Below are 24,109 nucleotides of genomic sequence, written 5' to 3' on the forward strand. Positions count from 1 at the left end.
TCTGAGGAACGTACCTACTGATGTAAAAAAAGAGTTAGGTGTACTTAACTGAAATTATAACTTATACAATTGTATTTAAACAAATAGTGAGAGCAAAATTCGTCAAAGACTTGTTGATGTACCTGCACAAATAGATGTAGGTGGCAAATCTTTTCGCAAAAGATCAGTTTATTTAGTTCATGAAAGTGGACCTATTATGATAAACCTCAGGAGTAATTGCATTGAATAAACCGTTCTTAGGTTTTACAGAACTCTTGTTTATGTGTTATTGAACCGAGTCCACCTTCTTATCTTTATAACCTTATGTTTTGATTGTTTCTTTAAACACCGTTTTATTTAGATATACGGACCTATTCTGTGCACGGACCTATTCTGAAGGTAATAGGATTACACTCCCCATTTTTACTCTAATTTTTAACAGATTCCCAAATTTTTTTAAAGTTGACTGTATAAGTTGTAAATTTGAATGCTTCTTTAGTCACTTCCTGCAGTTAGATTCTTGAACAAGGTCAAGATATTTCAAACTATGAGATTCAAAGTTAAAAAAGTTTATTCGCCTTTCTATTAAAATATCGGTTATAAATTTCTTTAATCTGTATTTAATGAGATTGTACTTCAATCACGTTCTCCAGTTATCTTAAGGTAGTAAATCTTGTTCTACTAACTTACTGTAGGTCCAGTCCAGTGAGAGGCATGCACTCAGTCAGCTTAAACTCTGACATTTAATATATAAATTTTTTATCTGCTCTCTTAGTAAAAATACAAATTGTATCACTAGTATCAAGTTAAGTTATTAATATGAAAATAAATATATATATGAAAATATATATATATATATATGAAAATAAATATATAGATATTCTTGTAAATATAACGAAACATATATTTTCTATTTGAATGGCACCTAATTTTACCTGAAAACCATTGCGATGAAGTGCCAAACAAAGTATAGTTGTATAAATATTGTTTGTATTGCTAGTATTATATTAATTTGATTATTACTAATACAATTCACATAAATATATATACATACATATATATATATATATACATACATATATATATACATATATATATATATGTTTATTCCTAAAAATAAGTCATTATGACGAAATCATTAATTTTTTAAATGAAAACTGTTTTCTGAAAACCTTTGTAGTGATCTACAAGTCTACCAGTTTAAAATTTGACTTCGTCGAAGAACTTTAAAGTGATTCTTCAGGCGTCCATGATTTTATCTTTTGTGTGGATTATATTTCAGTTCTGCTTTTGTTATATTGTGGAGAGGTGACTATATATGTTTCTTTCTGAAGCTTGTCATATTTAATAAAATGTTATTCCTCATATGCTCTATAAGCATTTGTTGCTAATAGTTTTTGATTACGAGATTTTCTTAATACATCGAAGACTTTCAATTTTTTTCAAATAGCAACTGTTTGACAACAGGTTTCAGATCCATATAATAGTATCAATATGACTTAACTAAAAAACATTTTAAATATTATTAATTTGAACTAATAATATAAAATTTAAAATATTATTAATTTAATAATAATATAAATATTACAAAGAAATTTACAAAAGCGACAAGAAAATATACAAATTAAATACTGACTATCTCAAACATAATATTTAATGATATTAGTTCATACTAAAGCTTTTGAGCTCTTATATGATATTTCAAATGGCCTAAGTTGATCCTTAGGATTGCTAGTATGACCTAACCTAACCTTACAAAAAATGCTTTTTAACTATTTTATGTGTTTAGTAAAATTTATCTTTTTACTAACAATACTGAGTTCAGACATATAAAAAACATTAAAGAGACACTAGTTTCGGTTTTTTTTTCAATTAAACTAAAACGTAGAAAAACTTTCTAAATTCAAATAAAAATTAATTGCAAGAAAAAGTAGAGGAGTCCTTTTTACAAAATGAAACATTTATCAGAAGCCCTGCACTAATTGCACATAAATGCATTCGAGCATTACATGTGTTAATATGCGGTCTCAGCATACAGCGTCATAGCCGCCACTTGCACTTCACATCAAGACGTCAAGTCTTCAAATTCCCACCTCAATAAAGTGACTTTTCAACTTGCGTCTGCGGTAACAGCTGTTTTAATAGCAATGCAGAGCTAGTAGGATACGGCATCCGTACACACTTCTGAGACAGTAAATAAAAATATTTATCTTAACGTCGTAATAAGTTTTTAAAAGGATACGTTAAGTATAAAATGCAAAGAATAAAATATGTTTTTATTTAACAGTAAATGAACTGAGTAAGGTGTATGCTTAACTTGGTTTATCCAAAAAAAGCAAGTCAGAGCAACAGAAAAACTTTTTCAATTTAGTTTTACCAGACACTGTCAGATACCACGAATACTGTTTTGCGCTACTGCAAGATATCACAAAAAAAAATAAAATAAAATAATTCACACACGCATGCATAAGCACGCTGAATTAATTAGATTCCATCCACATACATATCCAGCCAAAAGAAGGCAGAACCACTTGGAACAGGAGCAGCAGTATCAAGTCAAACAAGACAAATAAAGCGCATACATCAGCTATTATCACACATCACGCTTGCTAGGATTTTTCTTTTGTTTTACTTACGAGAAAAATAGAAGACTACCAGCCGCATATCCTTAAGGATACACTTGTAGACACGTACCTGAGATTGTCAAATTTAAAATATCTTTTTTTTGTTGTATTTTATTTTTTGTGTGGAATTTTTTATGAAGAGGCAAATTTTTGCTAACGCATTAAAATGATATATGTCGAAACTCATTAACATATTATCACATATAGCATATGTCATGAATACTTTGATATGAGCAACTTGAGCAAGGCACGCGGATTGCCTTCAGCTCATAAGCCAAGTTGCAATAGGAAAGTCTTTAAGCTACAAAAAAGAAAATATATTAAAACAGTAGAACTCATGTTTATCTTTTTCTTTATCTCTTTACAGGCATTACTTCAATTTAATTCAAAAACAAAGAGCAGAAGTGAAGAAGTGAAGAAGCTGAAACAAAAATATTAACACACAGAAAACGTACGCAATTTATGTAACTCATCACGTGGCATATGAATGTGTTACGCAGCTTTAAAGATTTTCACGTGATTTCTTTTGCAACGAGAATATTTAAATTTATTTATTACAATACGAGTTATTAGTGAATGAATCTGAATGCTAAAAGAATCGGAGGATATCATCAAAAGACGTAAACTGTCTCTGATGCATTCAACAGAACAGACTACTGCCACGGCCACACCACCGATAACACCGCCAACACCGCCACCACTCAACATGATGACAACAGTTACTGCATCAGCAGCAGTTGCAAATGTATTAACTACCACCACACAGTCCACTTTCACGCCCAACTCAATGCCTGCCGCAATGCTTGCAAGTATGCCCAACACACCAAATACAGCGACAGCTCCAATACAGGATCACTACAGTCTGCGTTGGAATAATCATCAAAATCACATTTTACGTGCATTTGATGCACTTCTGCAAACAAAAACGCTTGTTGATGTAACACTCGTCTGTGCCGAGACCAGTATACGAGCCCACAAAATGGTGCTCTCGGCGTGTTCACCTTTCTTTCAGCGTGTATTTGCCGAAACACCGTGCAAACATCCCGTCATTGTACTTAAAGATTTTCGTGGTTGGGTTGTGCAGGCTATTGTTGACTTCATGTATCGCGGTGAGATAAGTGTACCACAAGAACGTTTACAAATGCTCATACAAGCTGGTGAATCCCTACAAGTGCGCGGTCTCGTAGAGAGTTCAGTACCCGAACATACGCCCACACCTGCTGCATCTCCAGATGACTTCGGCATGCTAGATACTTCGCTGATGTCCTCAGAATTGGAACGTTGTTCAAGTTTTGATGATGAATCACCATCTATGGTGACGGCTGGTTCAAAAATTATTTTACCCTCTCGTCTCTTTAGTTCATCAGCACGAAGAGAACGTGAACGCAAGCGTGAACGCGAACGTGAAAGAGAGCGAGAGCAATTAGAGCGTGAAATTGAAAGTGATCAAGAACTACAACATGAATCAGGCATACATTCAGATCTGTGCACGTCACCTATGCCACGTAGGAAACAAGCACGTCCAAGACGCCGTTCTGGTGATCTACCCCTTGATTTACCTGGCAAACCCGGCACACCAATACCTGGAGATGAAAATAATGAACTTATGTCGTTGGAAAAAATGAATGTGCATGCCAAGAGCTTAGAAAATCTCAAAACTGTGATCAAAAGTGAGTTAGCTGAAGCAATAGATGATGATAATGATATCGAAAGAGAAGACGACAGTGGCAATGGAAATGACAGCAACGAAAATGTTGGATCTCATGAAAAAACAAAATATATGAATGAAAAACAATGTAAAGAAATGAATTCAGTTGATGACACAAACCACGAGATAAATCGATCAATTGATATTGATGAAATTGCTGATGATGATGATGACGACGAACATGTGAACCATATACGTCATAACGATGAAAATGAACAACAAGCTGAACATGAAGATATTGAAGAACTTATTAAAAAATCCAATGAGCTACGTCGAAAACCGCAAACTGATCTTTCAGATTTACCTGAAGATCTCTGTACAACGAAAAAGGATAATGATTGTAGTGGCAATCATTCCGAAAATGAGACCGAATGCACTGCTGTAAATAATAACAACAATAGTAAATTGAATAACAACAATCGCATTGTGCTCTCCTTGAAAGATATACGACATTTGAACAAACCCAGCTCATCATCAACCCCCAACTCCAATAATAGTCTGAACCCTTTCGCAGCAACAAGCTTAAGGGACTTGCGACTTGATCGCAATGCAAATGCTGCTGAGAATCAATGTAAGCTTGATGCATTAGAGGCACAGATGCATGCAGCGGCAGCTGCTGCGGCTGCGGCTGCAGCTGTAAATAACGATAATCCGTTTCAACATATGGAGCATCAAATGGATCTATCCTTAGCTGCAGCGGCGGCGGCAGCAGCAGTTTCACATCAACACTCAAGAGAACGTGATCACGCCATGCAACGCGAACAACGTGAAATGCAACAGCAACATAATGCTTACGCCAACAGTTTACTGGGACAAATGGGTATGCCTGGTCTGCCACCATTTGGATCGAGTGGTGGTCCTGCACCGCACGAAAGACTGGAAGAAAGTATGAATCGGCTAAGTAAGGAATTTACACCGAGTTCGCCAATGAGCCTACCAACACACTTCAATCCACCTGATGGACCACCGCATCCTCCGTCACCGTTACCCTTTCCTGGTATGTCATCGGCGTTAGCGCTAACACCACCGCATAGTAAGTAAAGCATGAGTAGTTTTTTGATTTTAGTGTAAAAATTTGAATTTATTTATTTCTATGACATATATTTTACAACTTTTATTATATAATTTTAAATGTTTATCTAACTCCAAACAAACTTGAAATTTAAAGAATTATAATTCCTCGTATACATATTGGAAATCAAATATTGTTCAAGGATGTACTTGGTTGATTTGTACTTTTGGTTTGAAAGCAAAAAAATTTATATACAAAGTACATGAAAATTGTACAATTTTTGCAGTAAAATAAAAATATCACAAATGAATTCACAAAAACATCAAGCAAAAAATACAAATAAAAGCACGGCAAACTGTTGCGAAAAACGGAAATCCTTAATAATCATATTCGTTGATGTATGCACACGTCACTTCCTGTGCGGTGCTTTACTTCTCAAAGGAAAAAATCAGATTTTTTTACTGAATGCTGTGCAAATAATTTTTCTCCTCATTGATAAAGTTTTGAATTCTTACGCTTTGATGCATTTGCACTGTAGCTCGAAGGATCTAGGTACTCCTCGCTGCGTTGAGGCAATATAAACAAAAGCAACATGTTTGCTTTGACAGCGCGTTTGACATTCGCATTAGGGATTTTACACACTAACAACTTTAGTGGTCTGATGACGTGCAATTTCAAGTGACTTAAAAAGTCAACAACGGCACCGCCAATGCTTTTCTTTCCAGCACTCCAATCTATCTCTCCATGGATGTACTGCATTCTGTTTCGTGCAAAAGCAGTTAGCTTGATTTTAATGCATGTTTTTTTCCAGTCAGGATGCAACACGTGTGTGCATGGAGTGCATGCAAGTGATAAGAGCACATAACATTTGTAAGCAAAATGCGGTTTCCATTGGTAGATTAACTTTTATTTTTATTGCCTGCTTCTTTTAGAGTTCAAAGACTACTTCTTTTTTTATTGGCCCATGAAAAGGAAGTGGTGGCAGAAGAAATTTTTTAAAGGAAGTGAAAAGAACGAATATAATCAGATTAGTTGAGAAGAACTGGTTAAAGTGTCTATAAGCGAAGATAACTCAATTACTGAATATTCACTGATTGTTAGGTTAGTTGACACACTGAATACAATCCTAAAGCTCCAATATCTATTTAAAAGATCTTAAAAGGTAAACTTTTGCATACTGTATATGTATTAAGAACATTTGTTTAAGCTGTAAGGACCTTATATCCTTAAAAAGGTGAACTAACGCATATTATATATATATGTTACGTTATAAGGTCTTTAAAAGCTAAAATTATGCTTATACAGACTTATAACAAAATCTTAAAACTCTAAAAGCCGTTCAAAGGTCCTTCAAAGCTAAAGTTATGGATAAGATACAAACGTTATCAAGGTTTATCAGAATTTGCATGAAAAAATTTAAAAGATTTTCACTAATGTAAACAATATTATTAATCAGAACACATGTAAAGATTATATAAGTCGCAATCTTAGTTAATGTAGCATTATTTAAAGTACTTTAGTAATTATGATATGAATAACATTTGAAATTAAATTTAATTCGCATCAGTGACCTTTCTATTACCAAGAAAGAACTCCAAAGTTTTATATAGGTTGGAGACCACAAAAACTGCTGTTGCGGTCAAATAAAAATTCCTGAACTTTTGAAAGCTCCATTGTCATAAAAGACTCAGAACCTTTCTTCTTATTTATAACATGACTAAAGGTTCTGATTTATTCTCTAATGATATTTATATTTATCTATTGAATCACTTTATCAATTTAAAACTTCTAAATATAAGCTTAAAAATCTCAGGTAAACATATGGATTTACATGAGGGTTTTGTTCCTAATTGTCAAAAAAATTCGTTTTGCATTGAAAGCAACAACAATTGACAGCTAAAATTAAAAAATAAAGTTAGCACACCACTTTACATAACACAACACAGACCACGTGTTCTTTCAGACAGTGGCAAAGAGTATACTAACATCATACAACGATTGGACGTCAGATTTATAAAATATATATCCATGAATATATATCCAACTTTGCCTAACAAAATAAACTCCAATTATTTTTACAAATCTTCTTCACGTATAGTATATAAATTTAATTTTGGTACACATAAGCTTTAAAAAACAAGGCAAGGTTAAGTAATGCTGACACACTATGTCCACATAGCGTCCCAGTAAAACATTTTCCTCCGATTTTATAGTAATTAGTTTGACCTCAGATTTATAAAAGAAATATCTATGCAACGTATAATTTTACTATGAAAAAAGAACTACAACTTTTTTTTACAAATTTCGTAAAGATCAGCTAAAGATCAAAGTTTGAGGAGCCACACCTAGAATGTTCAAAACATTTATTGTTGTTTCAAAAAAAACTTTCTAGAGTTCTTGAAATTAGTAATCCTAATGTTGTATTTAATTATTCGATTAATTCCCTTCATATATAGATAATATTTAACTGCCTAACTCATATTGTTTCATAAGAGGAATAAATTGGAGGGTAAAGTTCAAAATCGCCACAAATGTTAAATCTAATTATCTTTGTTTTATTATGCAAAGATTGCTGCACTGAACACTAAATAACTAATTTTTATATATAATAAGTATTACGCTAACAAGTATTTTAAAAATATAATTAACATTAAACGACTAAACATAATCCATGACAATATGATGTTTAAAAATAAAATTTATTCTGTGCACATTTTGCGGAAATCATTATTAGCAAATCAATGGGGAAAGGATACATTTCGTAACAGCAGTTATGTGTACGCGAATACCCTACAAACGGTTGCATACCATAAATCCTGTTATTTTCCGTCAATTCAAACAATACCAGTCATTATTCCATTAATGTTTTACGCTTGAAGTACACTTCTACACATGCTTAAGACACAAGTAAACGCTGATGATTGTGATTATCTCTTTCAAGACAGTGATGGAAATTATAAGAAATGTTATCTCATACAAAGAATCCTTCAAGTCCCAGCAGAAGCAGCTTTGCTGAACACGGAATGCTTCAACGGCATAAGTAAATATACAAATTGTAGAATATGTGTAGTTGTGACGTGAATGACAATGCATAATATTGATATCTTCCTGAGTGATTTCATAAGGTACTCATAAGGTAAATATAGATGTTTACGTATGTATAAAATAGCGCATAACTAACGGCAGTACCAGGTTCTCCTCTTTGCTACCAATACACTTGAATCTTGAATCTATTCAAGCGTTTTTATTCATCATGCATTCATTCGAATGCAAAACAAAAGCTTAGCAAAATCAAAAGAAATAAAAAAGGACTTAAGCTTGTTCAAGCTGAAGTTGATATACATATGAACATACGCATACTCAAGGAACTATTATGCGTCAGGACATGTTATAATGATAATCATTCATTCGCGAAATATAACGAAGACGCGTTCAATTTTTATGAATAATTCTTCGCTTTTGTAGAAAAATCTCAGTAATCCACAAAGCAAAGGACACGCACAGTGGCATAAGAAAAGAAATCCCAAAATAATGTAAACGTACATATTTGTTAAAAATCTTTTTTGGTATGATGATATGACAAGGTGTTTCAGGATAACTTTTGAATATTGTTTTTTGGAACTACAAAATTCATGAAGCTATATATATTTGAATATTTGATGAAATGGAATAACTTTTATTGTTTGTTTTTAAAATTAATTTAATTGTAATTTAAATAAGAGTTATACAAATTATTACAATATGACTTTTTACGGTACCATATAACTACCAAAATATTTTTTATAATAACACCTAACCTCAACAATCTGAAGTGCGTTTTAGCTTTCTACTTCATTATCCTTCATTCTTCTCAGCTTTTAAATGCACTTTTTTAGTTTCTTAGCCTAATAGCTAAAACTTTAGTTTCTAAGTCAAACAATTAACAATTTATGTGGGAGTTCTCTCTTTCTAGCTACTAGTTCTACATAGTCTGGAATCATTTTATGAATTCGGTTGTTTCTTGTTCTTCTAAAATAGCCAATCCATCTGAACCTCCAGACTTGATTATTCAAACATTTTACACACTTTTGATTAACTCAAACTAGTTAGTATATTCTCTTTTCACGAAGTTTTGGCAATCACCCTGTTTTGATCCGCTTGTTATTAAACACACTTCTGGTCCGTATATGATATCTGATCTTATAACCATTTTGCATATTTTTAGCTAATACATTAATGATAGATAGGAGATTAAATTTTAAAAATTTGTTTTTGCTTCCATACAAGCCATCCAGAATGCATTTTGATAGGAAGTGTCATATACTATAAGTACCCGAATGCGTATCAACTTCTCCATTTCGTTGAAGTTGTAATTTTCTATTAGTATATTATATAAAATTCACAAACTGAGTAAAATAAAAGTATTGATCATTTACTCCATCACTGCTGGGCATTCCCCAAAAGGTGTCTACCCACTATAAGCTCTAACTTTATTAAATTATATTCAACAATGTTTAGTAAAGATTTACTGGTATTATAAAAGGACCTTTCTAAAATAGTGCTATTTTTATTCAAAATTATTTTTTTCTAGCTAACGTACTTTACAGCTGCTTTGGGACATAGGGCTCCAAAGATCTGTTAAATGACCTAAACTCAACCAAACGGATTCAGTTTATTAATTTGTACATTTTTATTCTGTGATTGACTAGGTATGCTCATCAGAACAAACAGTTTTTACAAAAGTGTCTTTTTTATAATTGGTATGACTGTTTATTCATAAATTCATAAATTTTTGGACAGTAAGCCGATAAATAAAGAAAGTGAAAAAGTATCTATTAACCTGCAGCTATAACCAACCAATCATCTATTCATAAAAGTTGGTTTATATAGAGGAGTACTCCTTTAACAATTTTTAGGACTATTCTTCGGTAAGGAGGAAAGGATATAGATCTTTAAGGTTAATTTTTTCTTGCCGATAATGGCTTGTCTTTTTATGAAGAAAGAAACTATTTAAAAGTTAGACGGATTCGAATAGCAAAGAAAGGACAAACACAAAAATTTATTTTTAATTTTATTGAAAATTTGGCTGACCATACAACGCTATTTCGAGTATTGCCAAGTACTCTTCATCAGTGGTCTTTGGAAATAATCGAATTTTATTTAATTAGTTTATAGTCCATATACAATTTGTTTGGACTGCAAGTGCCAGGCTTAGAACTCGGATATAGATCTTATCTTTTTAGATTTTTGCAAAAAATGTAGTAATGAAATGTCAAATACTCCCTAATTACGAAAAGTGGAAATATATCTATTAAGCTACAACTGCAACCAACTATACATAAAAAGTGGATTATTTATATACTAAAAAAATAATCCACCTTGATTTTGAAACAATTAGTTCACTTTACTGCATACACCCTGTATATAGTACAAACAATAATACGAGTACCATACAATATATGCAAATAAAATGTGTTATAATACCTGTGATGAGCTACTGGCATATACGCTTCTTATTATTTAATAACAGCGACTTTTAAATATTTTTCTTGGCACAGGATGTATTCAGTCAAGGATGTCATGTTTGTGTGCATTTTTTTTAAACATAGTATGTGCGTGTGCACTTCACCATTCATATTTTACTGCGGTGCTTTGCTGCCAAAACTTCAGCTTAAGTCCTTAACCTTTCAGCTGATATTAGTTCAATAATTCTTTAAAAATTGTATTTTGTTTTTTACTATTAATTTTTTTTCGTATATTTTTTGGTTAAGCTACTATTTTATTTATTTTTCCATTCATTCTTTTACAATTTTAAATGCCAGAATTATTTAACCAAAAAAAAAAAAAACAAATATACTCGTACTCATATATAAATGTACATATATAGATAGGTTCAAAAAAGACTTTAGCTGCTTCCTTCTTTTGATCGCATACGTACATGTCTGTTTCCTTCAAATTATTTACCATTCCGTACTTTGGCATTTAAGAGTACCAGAGCTACCACCTATGCTCAACTCTAAATCACATGCCTAAGGATATTTATGCAGTAGTTAGTGATTTTTCATACATCGTAAAGAATATTTGTCGCATTGCTTTACGTTTTCTTAACTTCTTTTTTTCGTTCATAAGTTGCAGAGTTCTTATTTATTTTTTAGATATTTTTCGTTTTTGCATTAATATTTATTTTTTTTTGGCTGTTTTTTTTTTTTGTAAAATATTTTATGCTTTTTCGCTTTAATTTATTTTATATCCTGGCTGAAGCGCATACGAGTGGCTTCTACATGTCGTTGCATATTTTTGGCGGGTTAAACTTAAAAACTCCCCAAAGCGGATATTATTAATATGAATATCGCTACTGTGTGTTTCGAACAAGTTTATTGGAAAAAATATACCATAATATATTTTATATATTATTTGTTGATATTGTTGTTGTTGTTATTGTTTGGGCTTTACATAAGGACTAAAGCGTGTATTCAAGAAAAATAGTATTCCATATATAGAATTGCTTTATTCCTTAAGACAGAAATTGTAAAGTTTGTGTCGTAGGTTGATATGACAAACAAACAAATGTACATACCAACGCCAACAAGGTATGGAAAAATATTTTTAAATAAATATAATAACAAAAATATTAAATTTTTACAGTTTTATTAAGTATTTAAGCCCTTTCAATACCACTGTGATGCATATAGATATTTGCTTTGTAAAGTTAGTATATTTAGAACTACATAAATAAAGGCTTTAAATCTGACAGTGGTGGTTTTCTAATACAAAATATTTACAAATTACAATTTTTATAATTTCATACCAAATTCATATGATTTCATATCAAATCCGGAACCAGATTTAAACATTCGGTGGGCTGCGGCAAGTATAACTGATCATCTACTATTTATAATCCAAACAATATCGGTTGCTGCCTACTGAATTTTCGCCACAAGGGTATATCATCCAGACAAAAGTGATCTAATTTAGTTATTCTTTTTACTGTGTAGCGGATGGGAAACGAGATGATATTTGATGATTACTTCTACTTACTCTTTACTACAGCTTTTGTAGAAGTCAATAGATAAATATTAATTTTTAAGAAATGTTTACCTAAACAGCTGTGCCAGGCAACGACATCTGTTAGGATGAAAATATTATTTTTCAATATTTTTAAAAGAAGCCTCCTGGACTAGTTTCTATTTTGACCAGATAAGTCTCGTGTGAAATCATTTACAGGTAGTTGAAGCAGTAAGAATAGGTTCTTTTTTGAAAGACTATTTTCTTTGTAATGTAATGTAAAGATCTTTCCTTAGATAGTGTCTTATTGTGTTCTAGTTAGAAAGCTTCTGGGACTTGTGTATATTTAATTTTTTTACATAGCAGCGAGCTCTACAGACAGTTCTTTACCTTTTCGATTGCAATCTTAGTTTAGAATTGATTTCGAAACAAAGGCAAAGTTTTATCATTGTTTTATATGATAAAACCGCATGTTTGTTATCTAGCTTAGGTTAAGTTTTGGAACAATTGTTTAGTTTATTACAATTGTTCTTTATTGTAGAACTAGCTACGTAGAGTGTAAAATAGAAGTTAAGCTAATAACCTCATATATGCTTGGGTATATATGAAACCTATATGGAATAAATATAAGAAATTGGTAATGACAGGATATTGTTTTAATTAATAAATCTGATATACATTGTTCTTTTTTACTTTAATTTTTTTTTTTATTGTTTAATATTGCCTATTATTAACAACATTGATTTGTTTATTTTTATGTCACATATGTTATATCTTTATACCTTGATTAAATACATTGCATGTATAGATAGAGATAGAGAAAGAACGGGGTACTAGCTCACATTTGAGCAGAGCACTGCGACCATGATTGATCTTTTGTGCTTCAACAGACCCTAACTGAACAGAAAACATACCGCCTTCCGGATGAAGGCTAAAATGTCGACCGTTGAATGACTCCTAATGTCGAAAGGGGAAAGCAATTCCCGATCCCGTGACATCATCCTGGCCCAGATCAAGGCTGGGCAGTCACATAAAATGTTGCTGGTTGTCTCCTCTGCTTCTAAGCAGAGTCTACAATCTATCTTTTCGGACAGGTTCATTTTGTTGAGATGGTAACGTAGCCCTTGGTGACCCGTTAGATATCCTACCAGCAACCTCAGCTCTGTTCTGCTGAAGAAGGATATCTTATTGTAACTACATTGCATATATACTCGTATGCAAATATTTTTATAGTAACGCCACTGGCATTTTTATACAATTGATTCAAATTGCATTTAATCGAGCTTTAAAAAGTGTTTCTTACATTCATGCACTCTTGCCATTTAAAGTTATATGTATTTATTTAATATATTATTCTTATTTATTTTTATTCTTATTTATTTTTATTCTTATTTATTTTTTAAACTTTCCACACGTTAATTTTTTCACTTGATTTTCAACGAAGGCATCGTAAATTTCAATGAAGACCAACTAAATGGCATATGAAACTTTATGTCCTTGCTCCGTTGGTTCAGTGCATGTAAAGTGATTGCTTGCCAAAACTTTTTTGCACCTTAATTCACATTTCTGCAGATATGGGAAAGATATATTTGTACTACAGTAGTACGTACATTGTAACCGCAATTGAATATATTTTGGTTATTTTTTCTGGATTTTAGTTTTGCATTTAAAACACTTTTTTCTGTCAAAAAAAAATATAGGCAATAAGGATATAGGCAATAGGCATAAGGAAGTCGGTTGCTTAAATTATTTGCTTTAAACGCGCTGTCAATTGTCGTTAAAAAATGACAGTTTTATGGCAGAAACTTTTTAGTTTAATGACTTTTTTATATAAAATTTAAATAGGTATTCAGTATGAGAATTTTTTATTTTATATTTTACTCAGTCGTTTCTAAGGTTTTAACATATAGATATATTAAATTGTTATTACCACTGCCACTTTTTATATTCAAATAATAATTTTTCTTTAAAGAATTATTTTACTTTAATAGTTTGATTTGATATCTTTTGCATTTAAACAAAAATATTTTCTATATGTAAAACTTGAATTTATAATTAGTATATTTTGGTTAATAATGAAGTCGCTATATCAAATGAAAAAGTGCTTCTTAGTTGAGAAAATTGACTGAATTAAGTTGTTTAACCAAATACTTCATTCTGTTGACCATATAGCTATTTTAGATATTATAATGAATGAAATATAGTGTTATAATAAATATTTATAGTATTATAAAATAAATAAAACGATGAAAAAAATACTATTTTTTACTATAATTATTTAATAAATAAATTTTATTTATTTATTATATTTATATGCTATAATATATTTAGCATTAAAACGAATTATACATACATAAGTATATAAAATAAATTTCTATTTTGTAGTGTTTGGCTTAGACTCACCATTGGGACTATTTCCTCCTGGTATTGATCCTGGCAAACTATACAATCCATTAATGGAAATGTCTGATCCGCGTGGCATTGGGCCAGATACGCCCCCATTTCTAAAAAAGAAAAGTAAGTATTTCATTCATCAATGTATTATATTATATATTTAAAAAATTAGTTAACTATTATATCCAAAATAAGATTGAACAGTGTAAGAAAGATATATTATTACAACGATTCTTATATACTAATATAAAATACATTGTGTTTATAACATAGACTACATATGAATTTCTAGTGATATATTGGTGTTTTTTCCCATATATAGGGTTATCTACATTATGATACCGAAAGTAAAGATATAACGAAAAAGTATTTTTGTTAAACTTGCTATACTGACTTTTTAAACAAAGTTCGAATCACATTTATTTTTAACTACATTAATTTTTAAAACTTATTATAAGTATATTATAAGTATATTATAAGCATATTATAAGTATATTATAAGTATATTGTAAGTATAAGTATGATTATAAGTATGGCTAATACAATTGTTGAATTTCAAAAAATATATTAAAACATTGCTGTTATGAAATTTGTTGGTGTTGCCTACAAGCACTAAATTCAGAATAATCTTCTATAGAAGGGTCATATATAAAATGTGTGAATCAACCTGTATTTAGTAGATATTTAATATATAAATATATAAAAATATGTGTAGCTGTGTGGAGAGGAACTTTTAATTAACGTAAAGCTACAGTTATTTGTAATAACTTCTTCAATACAAAGATTAAGTTGGACTTTAATAATATTTTTATATTAGCAAGAAAATAAATCGATTATTTTTAGTCATAGACTGTTACAATTGATGATATGACCGAAAAGTTAATTACTAGATAGTGATAAGCCTTTGAAATTATTATCAATAACAAAAAATTTTTTCAATATATGGACCGAACGCTGTTTTAAACAAAAAGTTCCGTACATATTTTAACCATAGAGTAAGCCCAAGGCAGAATATTTATTATATCATTAATCATTTGAATTAACAGTTCAATCTATTAAGAGATAAAGTCCTATAAGTGAACCAATATGGTTCTTTTGAGGAAAAATTAGTACTAAATTGGTAGCTTCTTATTCTTGGAATTAATTCTTGCAAAAATGAGTAACCAGAATGTATTGATGCTTATCAGTTTCATTTTTTGTGGTGCTCATATATTACATGAAATATAATGTATGTATGTATGTTGATCCTTTTTTCGAGTTAACGCAACTGGGCACTTTTACTCTTTGATAGCTGGGGGCACTACAGGGTCCCACCCATCTCATTGACTAATTTATGTATTCCTTATAAGCTGCATGATTATTCAGTGATTGATCTAAGATCTGCGTACCTTCCCGTGCGGAGAGTGATTACTCTAAGATTAGATAGTGCTAAGTAGAATAACCTGTCAGTTTTCGCATATAACTTCAGGGCTCTGTCCCTTATGCATTTTTTGATCTGGTCTATTCTAAGATCTCTTAGCATGTCGTTTGTGCGGATGTATCAAGACACTTTGAAGAGTCTTCGGAGAGCCTGACTTTGAGCAACTTGTATCTTTTATGTTACATAGTAGAGTCGGCAGCTTTGCTATACGCGACCAGTAATGCTGGTCTAATTATGTGGCTATAGATCAGTTTTCTGTTCTTCGCGCTAAGGTTGCTGAAGATTCAAAAGACCTAAAGAGTTTGTTATGTTAAATATCAGTTGCTAATATATATATTTAAGCTTTAGATATATACATACTACATATATACGATAACTAAAACTTTCAAACTGTTTTATGGAGAAAAGTTTGACTTACAATTATATAGAGATTTAAAAAAAATCAAATCTTATTACTTATAATACAACCGGATTTTATTCTCAAAACAATATTGAACGTATTTCAATGAGAAGACAACTCTACTTGTATTGTGAAGCACAAAAAAGCACTAAAAAAGACTGCGTCAATCACACAGAAAAACGCGTCAAAATCATGTGAGGCGGTAAATTCAATTTTGTGGTTTTCCTGTATTTGCTCATTGAACATGTGCACCTATGCATGTCGCACTTTTGCATATCAAGAAAAACAGAAAAAACCAAAAAAAAAACAATAAAAATAATATTATTAACTTTTTATGTTATTTTTGCAAAAAAAAAATATATATATAATAAAAAAAAGTGAATGTCTTCATGTGCATGAGTGGCAATTACCGCTTTGCTCTACAAAAAAAAATCAATTTTTTTATTGAGCAATTATTTTAAATAAAGATTGAAAATAGTTCAAAAACCTTCAATGCTATTATGGCGAGAAAATAAGGTTGACTGAACATAAAACTAGCTCATTTCTTATTCAATGTATTGAATAATTATGTATTTAACTAATCTTAAAATATGTTTATAGCACATTTAAATCAGAAATACTTATAATCAAATCATATATCAATGTTAAATACATGTTAGCATACATATACCTTCAAACAAACAAGTCAAAATCGAAATCTTTGATTGAATTGATTGACGTGATGTTAAAGATTGTTTTTATGCAAATGACATTCAAGATTAAATTTTGATCGTTGATAACTCATATCAACAATTTGACAAGTTCAGTGATTTATATGAATACTTTTCTGTACACTTTTAAGATATGCATTTGCTTCAATGTCTCCAGATATGTGCTTGACATTGCTTTAGCCATTAGTCTTTTATTATTAAAGGTATATGCAATATAAAAGCATTATGAAAACAATTAAAATATTTAAATGTGTACATTATATCACATATAAGTGACAATTGAGTTAAAGTACATTATGTTAATGCATGATCAATCAAAGATCAGGTGAAAGTTTTAAAAACAGTTTGTATATTACATTAGTTTGATTTAAATTTAGATCAATAGTATCTAGATATGAGCACTTTAGATTTTGAGCTGATTACCGCAAATGTGAAATGTATGTATGTGGATATTGCAGTATATAATGATAATCAAATAATACCTAATATCAAAATAGTATTTAATAGTAGTAAATTTCTTAATTGTTCTTCAAATGAACTTCAGTTGAAAGTCATTGAGACAGCAAGTCATTCAAATGCTAGTCCTCCTTTAAGAGTAATCTGCTTAAAGAACAATACAATCATTTCAGCGTTTGATTTCGATACCTCTCTTGCAGAATATTTCATCTTTGGCTTTAAAATGTATCTTAGGTAATGACTGTTGGTTAAATCTGGCGAATGCGATGGAGGTGAAAGCTATTCAAAGGTGCTATATAGGTATGTCTAGCAACTTCCATTTAGGGCTTACACAAATGATTTTGTGTAAAAACCGAGTTTTTACATGTCACGTGATTTTTTTTTTAGCCAAAAGCATTGATAAGTCAAGACACAAAATTGCTTTGAATTCATTGTTCCAAAAATATAAAGAGTAGCGTTACTACAACAACGGTGACTGAATAAGTATTCGGTTAGTAATCGGAAATATTTACTTTTTTTGACTTAAAACAGAAAGTTATCAGTTTTTAATTATTATATGGATATTTTATTAGTGGCACTGCCAATATGTCATCCTACGGATTTATCTGCTGATGTTATTTAATTAATAAAGTAATTTAAAGGATTACAGCAATTATGCAGAAGAAAATGTACCATTAAAACAGTAATAGCAATAGTCTACATATTCGCCCATCTGCGGTGAAGGTGTTAATTTATTCCCGAGATAAGGCATGCCTGCCGTAAAAAGCGACTAAAATAACGGTGCCACGTCGACACTTGTGCATGGTAGTAAGTGAACTTGTAGATTTAGTACTATGGGCGTCAGTGGTCCGCAGGTTCGGCTGTGCAGTTGAGGTTGGATTCGTACTGGTTGTGGTTAATACCAAAACTTACGCTGAAAGACTAATAAGATATTTATTTTAAAATTCATTTGGCATGGAGTTGCGTATTCACCACCGGGTCCTATGTTCCAAAGATTAGCAGAGGTTATAAGTCGGCATTGTATCCTACCAAGGTGGGAGTTATGTCTTGCATACACTTCTTCATTGGCACCAGCGGAAATTTCTTTTGAAATTGCAATGGGGCGTTGATAGACGTGTTGCATTAATACACGTTTTTTTGAACGCTGTTATGTTAAGCCTCCACGGCATATAATGTTAAGTAAAATAACATAGGGACTACTAGTTTACATAAACCTAAGAACAACAATAAAAATTGCAATCACATATTCTAGTATTGCATAATATAAAATACTTTACTATTAATGTTTAAAGAATGATGCCAAAATGCATTTCTTATAAACTACCATATATCACTTCTAACAAAGTATGTCTTGTACTTCATACAAATAATAATTCTAATGAAATTTTATTTATTTGCCCTGTTTATGATATCTTATAGTCTAATATCTTTGAAGTAAGAAAATATCTAATTTTTCACATCAATAGAAAAACGTGACCAATTTTTATTTTTTTTTTTTGGTTTGCAGTATTTGCGATTTTCTAGAATAATAATTTCTTTTGTAAACCATTTCTTTCTGTTATTTATTTTTATTTTTATGTTGTATTCTGAATATTTTCAATAATTTTTTTATAAATTTTTTCTTTTTTTTCAAATAATATATTAAGCAAAAAGTATCGATCGCATATGAAAGATCTTAAAATATTTATTTGACTTTTATTGCTTTTGTTTTGTTTATACTTTGTACTGACTCAATTACAATATTAAATCGTCATGATATACCACAATAATTCGTATACGATAACAATCTCAGTTTATGTAGTGAATTTACCAGAAAATAAGATACAAATGCAGTAAGTCTGGGCAGAAAGCAACGAAGACAATCCGATTTGAATTGTGTAGGTGCGATTAACTGTTTTGTTCACATTAAAAACGTGATTTTTGTTTCGAAACGAAGTCAAAGATTAAAAGGATTTCTGACCAAATAAAAACGAATTCCTTTTTGGAATAAAAAAAAATGTAAAAAAGAATTGCATTATAAATATAAAATTTGGCAGTAACTTATTAATTATGACATACAATTTCATAGTAATATTACATACTTTACTCTTGTTATTGTACATACATTTTTCGAGAAACTTAAACAGGAAGCCGCACTTGAGAGCATAGTCTTCGATTTTTCCAGAACTCTTCAACAGTCTTTTTGATTGTTCCTTGGTTTTGTATGTGAAAATCATTATCATTCATATAAAGGAAATTGATACAATATTTTACAAATTCCATGATCACTCTAGAAGTAGAATTTCGCTTCAGAAATTTCTATCTTAAAGGGGCACATCACTTTGGTCGACCAGTCACTAAAAAAGTCGATGAATTTTTGCAACCCATGGAGAATAACTGACACGTAAGCTGTTAAGAGATAACAAAAGCACTAAACCTCAACCACTTGACAGTTTGGAATCATTTACACAAAAAGGCTACACAAAAATTCTCTTTGTTTGGGGAAACACGAATTAACACATTAAATTGATTGATTGAATTACCATCAGTGAAAAGCTGCTGAAACGTTACACAATCGAACTATTTTTGAAGCAAATCATTATAGGCTACGAAAAATAAATTATTGAATTGAATTAAAATAAAATCAAATGAATTAACTACCATTTGTTTTGGTTTTCATATACATATAGATATACAATCTTAAGCTTGTTTTATTTTCTCTTAATTATCATTTTCTAAATTATTTATTTACTTATTATCAGATGTAGTATAGTCTTTTTATAAATTTATAAGAAAGCAATTTTTATCCATATTTGTAAATCTTCTTCTTTTTAGTTAATCGAATACAATATATGTTTTGCTTATCGATATAAACGGAATTCATATTGATTTGCCAATAATTATTAAAATTTGATTCGAAGTTAAGGTCTCTCATGAAAAACATCGTGTCGTATAGTTAATAGCTATCTAGTTTGATATTGTGGTAAAAAAATCTGAAGATTGATCACTTTCAAACTACTATTCATTATTTCTGAAAACTTATACTATAGCTTCTTGACAAATTTGTTAAATATATATTTAAAAACCAAAATTTCTGATCCGAGGTTATTGTGGAACCTTAACTTAGGTTTGGTTAGGTTGGAGTGGCAGCCTTGTGTACCAAGAAAGCCCACTTGAGAAATTGCCACATTTAGGCTAAATTGACCAGTTGTGATATTACATGATTCTAGCGGGATCCCTGATCAAATAATTGGTTCTTATCTAACTTAGTTGATGTCACATATTGTATCTCTCTGATGAGAGATATTTTAACTGATAACAACCTAACTATAACGCATTCTTTCACATATTCTAAATTATTTTTTAACTGACTATTTGACAGTAATCAATTTTTCTATATTCGAAATTATTTCACTTAAATGAAAGCTAAATGTAATTCGTGTATTAATAAATACAGGCTTTTGATACAAATAAAGCAGAAATGGTACAATGAAATTTAAAACAAAATCATTTTTTCCTCCATAGGCGAAACTAGAGTTAGAGTTAAGTTAGAGTTAGGAAAACTACAAAGCGGACAATGTAGATGTAAGAATAAGATGCACTACATAAGTTTAGATTAATAAGTACCGCAATTAGATCCTATCAAAAATGCACATATCGCAATAAAGAACAATGGTTTCGATATTAACGTGTAGAAGATTATGAATTTCAACAACCTGTACCAGATCTTTTCCTCAGTTTATTTGCATAAATTTTGAGATTTTCATCAACGATATAAGCGCATGTGGCGCACTGTAATTTACATGTGGAACCACCACAGAGATTACTTGTGCTCAGACAAATATTAGGTGCTGTATGCAGCACATGCACAACAAATTCACTTGCACAGCAGGGTGTGTATGGATCAATTGCCAGAACAGCACCAACAACAACAACAACAGCAACAACAATAATAATAATAATAATGACGACGAAGACTCCAACAACCAAAATAACGTACTGTAAGAAAACAAAAGATACTTTATTGAAGAAAAAGCGAAGCAAAATCTCAAAATTCCTTGAATGTCAGCGTTAAATGCAAGATTAAAACATTAGCAGATCATAAAGAAGTGATAACCTTTGCATGTGAGGTGCAGTTAAGTCAACATACAATAAAATGTTGCCACAAATTGCTTAATAAACTAAAGTAAAATGTTAAATATTTTTTGTAACTGTTCAACGTACACGAAGTAAAGTACAAATTGAATTTGATTTATAATTTCGACAAATTTAACTTTCAAATGAAAATCTACGAGTATATAGACATACACATATACATACATTAAATATTTACTGTACTTTTACTATTAAAATGTTAAAATAATAAATTTCAATTTATATTTATTTCTAGTGCCCCGCCCTAAGGGTCAACATTCGGCACCACGCGGTGGTCCGCCACGTTCTTGGACTAATGCCGAGCTTACCGAAGCCTTGCAACACGTTTGGAATAAGAAAATGACCACCTCACAAGCTTCACGTATTTTTGGTATTCCCTATAACTCCTTGCTGATGTACGTACGTGGTAAATATGGGAAAAGTTTGAAATTGGAACAATTGAGAAAAGATTGCATTAGTGGACCACCACTTGAGCTACTACAAATGGGCATAAATGCTGGCGGTTCCTCTAGTTCAAGTAGTAAAAACAAAAATCAACAACATGGCGATAACGAACGTGAACGTGAATCGCGTAAAGAACGAAGAGAAAATAACTCTGATATGGATTTGGGTATGCCAATGCCAGGTGGTGGTCCACGTAGCTCGAGTTCAGAACCAGATTTACTCGGTGGACCCAATTCTATATTTAATCATTTCCCACAAGGCTTTTATCCAGATTTTCCTGGTGGCTTTCCGGGTTTACCATTGGGTATGTTGAATTTGCTACCACCAAACGATAGACATCCCTCTGCTAGCGGCTTACATCATATGAGTATGGATGAAGATTGTAAATCGGATCGTTCCAAACAATCCTCTTCCATGGATGAAGAATTTGGTGGTGGTATGTCATCGTTACAACCCTTAGCTTTAAATCGCGATGAACAGAGACGTAGCACCGGCAGTAATAGTGGAAATGATTTGTTGACAAATCTAAATGCAACAGGCTTAAGCGGTGCTGCAGTTGCGGCGCAGCAAAATGGTGCGACGCAAGATTGAAATTTCTGGCGGGATTGGGCCGCCAATCCCATGTTTTTCCCGCCAAATGACAATTTTGATATGGAAGAGGCTATGAATGGTGCTAACAATGGTACCGGTATGGGCGTACATAACACTGGCAATAGAAATTCTTTATCCCAAACAAATCCATTTCGTGAATTTAATCAAAGTTTATATATGACACGTCGCAAACTCAAGCGATATCGACAGCGTCGACGTAAAAGTTTTGATACTACTCGCAATAACAATAATGGCAACCTGAATGGCAATGGAACGGGTAACATGGATCCTTTTATGTCAATGCAAGGACCGCCATCGCTCTCCATGCCACCTGCTGTTATTCGCACTTAGTTTAATTATCTTATAATAAAGGATTATGTAAAAACTCCTGTATACAGTTTAAGGTCTTTGCGTGATATACAGACTGGAGACGTTGAGCTCTAATACTGGACACTGTAAAACGATGTCAAGTTCTATTGCAATATTGTTTTAGTTAATTTTATATTGTAAAATATTTAAGTGTAACAAATGTTTTAGAGTAAAAAAAATTTCAAATAAAAATTAAATAGAGACAAATAATTTATGTAACTATACCAACAACGATTATTTATATATTTTTAATTATTTAAATGAAAATCTATTTATGCATGTTTATTTAAATTAAAAATAATATTTATTATTATTATTATGATTATTAAATAAGAAAAGTGCGAGGATGCATTTTCGGTGCTTTTAGTTCCTATTTTGTTTGAACAGAAATTTCTTAACATTCCCAAAAATTTTATTTAAGTTAAGATTTAGTTTCAAAAAAGGCTTGAATATATATATAACTGTAAATATATATGTTCATTAACTTATAATATTCTGAAAAAGCTTGTAAAGCATTTCATTTCCCTCCTTTGTTTTTAAATGTATTTTTGTTTTATATTAAAAAATATATTTTATTTTAAAAATTAATAACACATAAAATCAAAATTTATTGTAATGGGAATAACAGATGTAAATAGTAAATACAGTAAAAAGAAAATAAAAATAAATATTTCTTATCAATATATATAAAAAAATATAGAATAAGAACATAATTAAATAAATATTGATAAATCTCAATTAGTATTATTATTGTACCAAACAAATTTATTTAAAAGAATTCCAAACAAAATGAACAAAAATTATTATTATTAAAAATAAAAATAAAATTTTACAATAAAAAATAATAAAAAAAGTAAGAAAACACATTAATTGTTAAGTAGTAG

General features: G+C 30.8%; 1 protein-coding gene across 1 annotated transcript; it reads left to right on the forward strand.

The window, feature by feature from the left end:
• The first annotated feature begins 2,974 nt into the window (after positions 1–2,974).
• On the forward strand, positions 2,975–23,372 carry LOC119680677 (protein jim lovell-like). Its single transcript, XM_038093614.1, has 3 exons — positions 2,975–5,344; positions 14,693–14,824; positions 22,057–23,372. The coding sequence occupies exons 1-3, from the start codon at positions 3,190–3,192 to the stop codon at positions 22,854–22,856; spliced, it is 3,087 nt and encodes a 1,028-aa protein (XP_037949542.1). The 5' UTR covers positions 2,975–3,189; the 3' UTR covers positions 22,857–23,372.
• The last annotated feature ends 737 nt before the right edge of the window (positions 23,373–24,109 follow it).

This window comes from Teleopsis dalmanni, chromosome 2 (assembly GCF_002237135.1).
Source record: "Teleopsis dalmanni isolate 2A chromosome 2, ASM223713v2, whole genome shotgun sequence".
NCBI classification, from domain to species: Eukaryota; Metazoa; Arthropoda; class Insecta; order Diptera; family Diopsidae; genus Teleopsis; species Teleopsis dalmanni.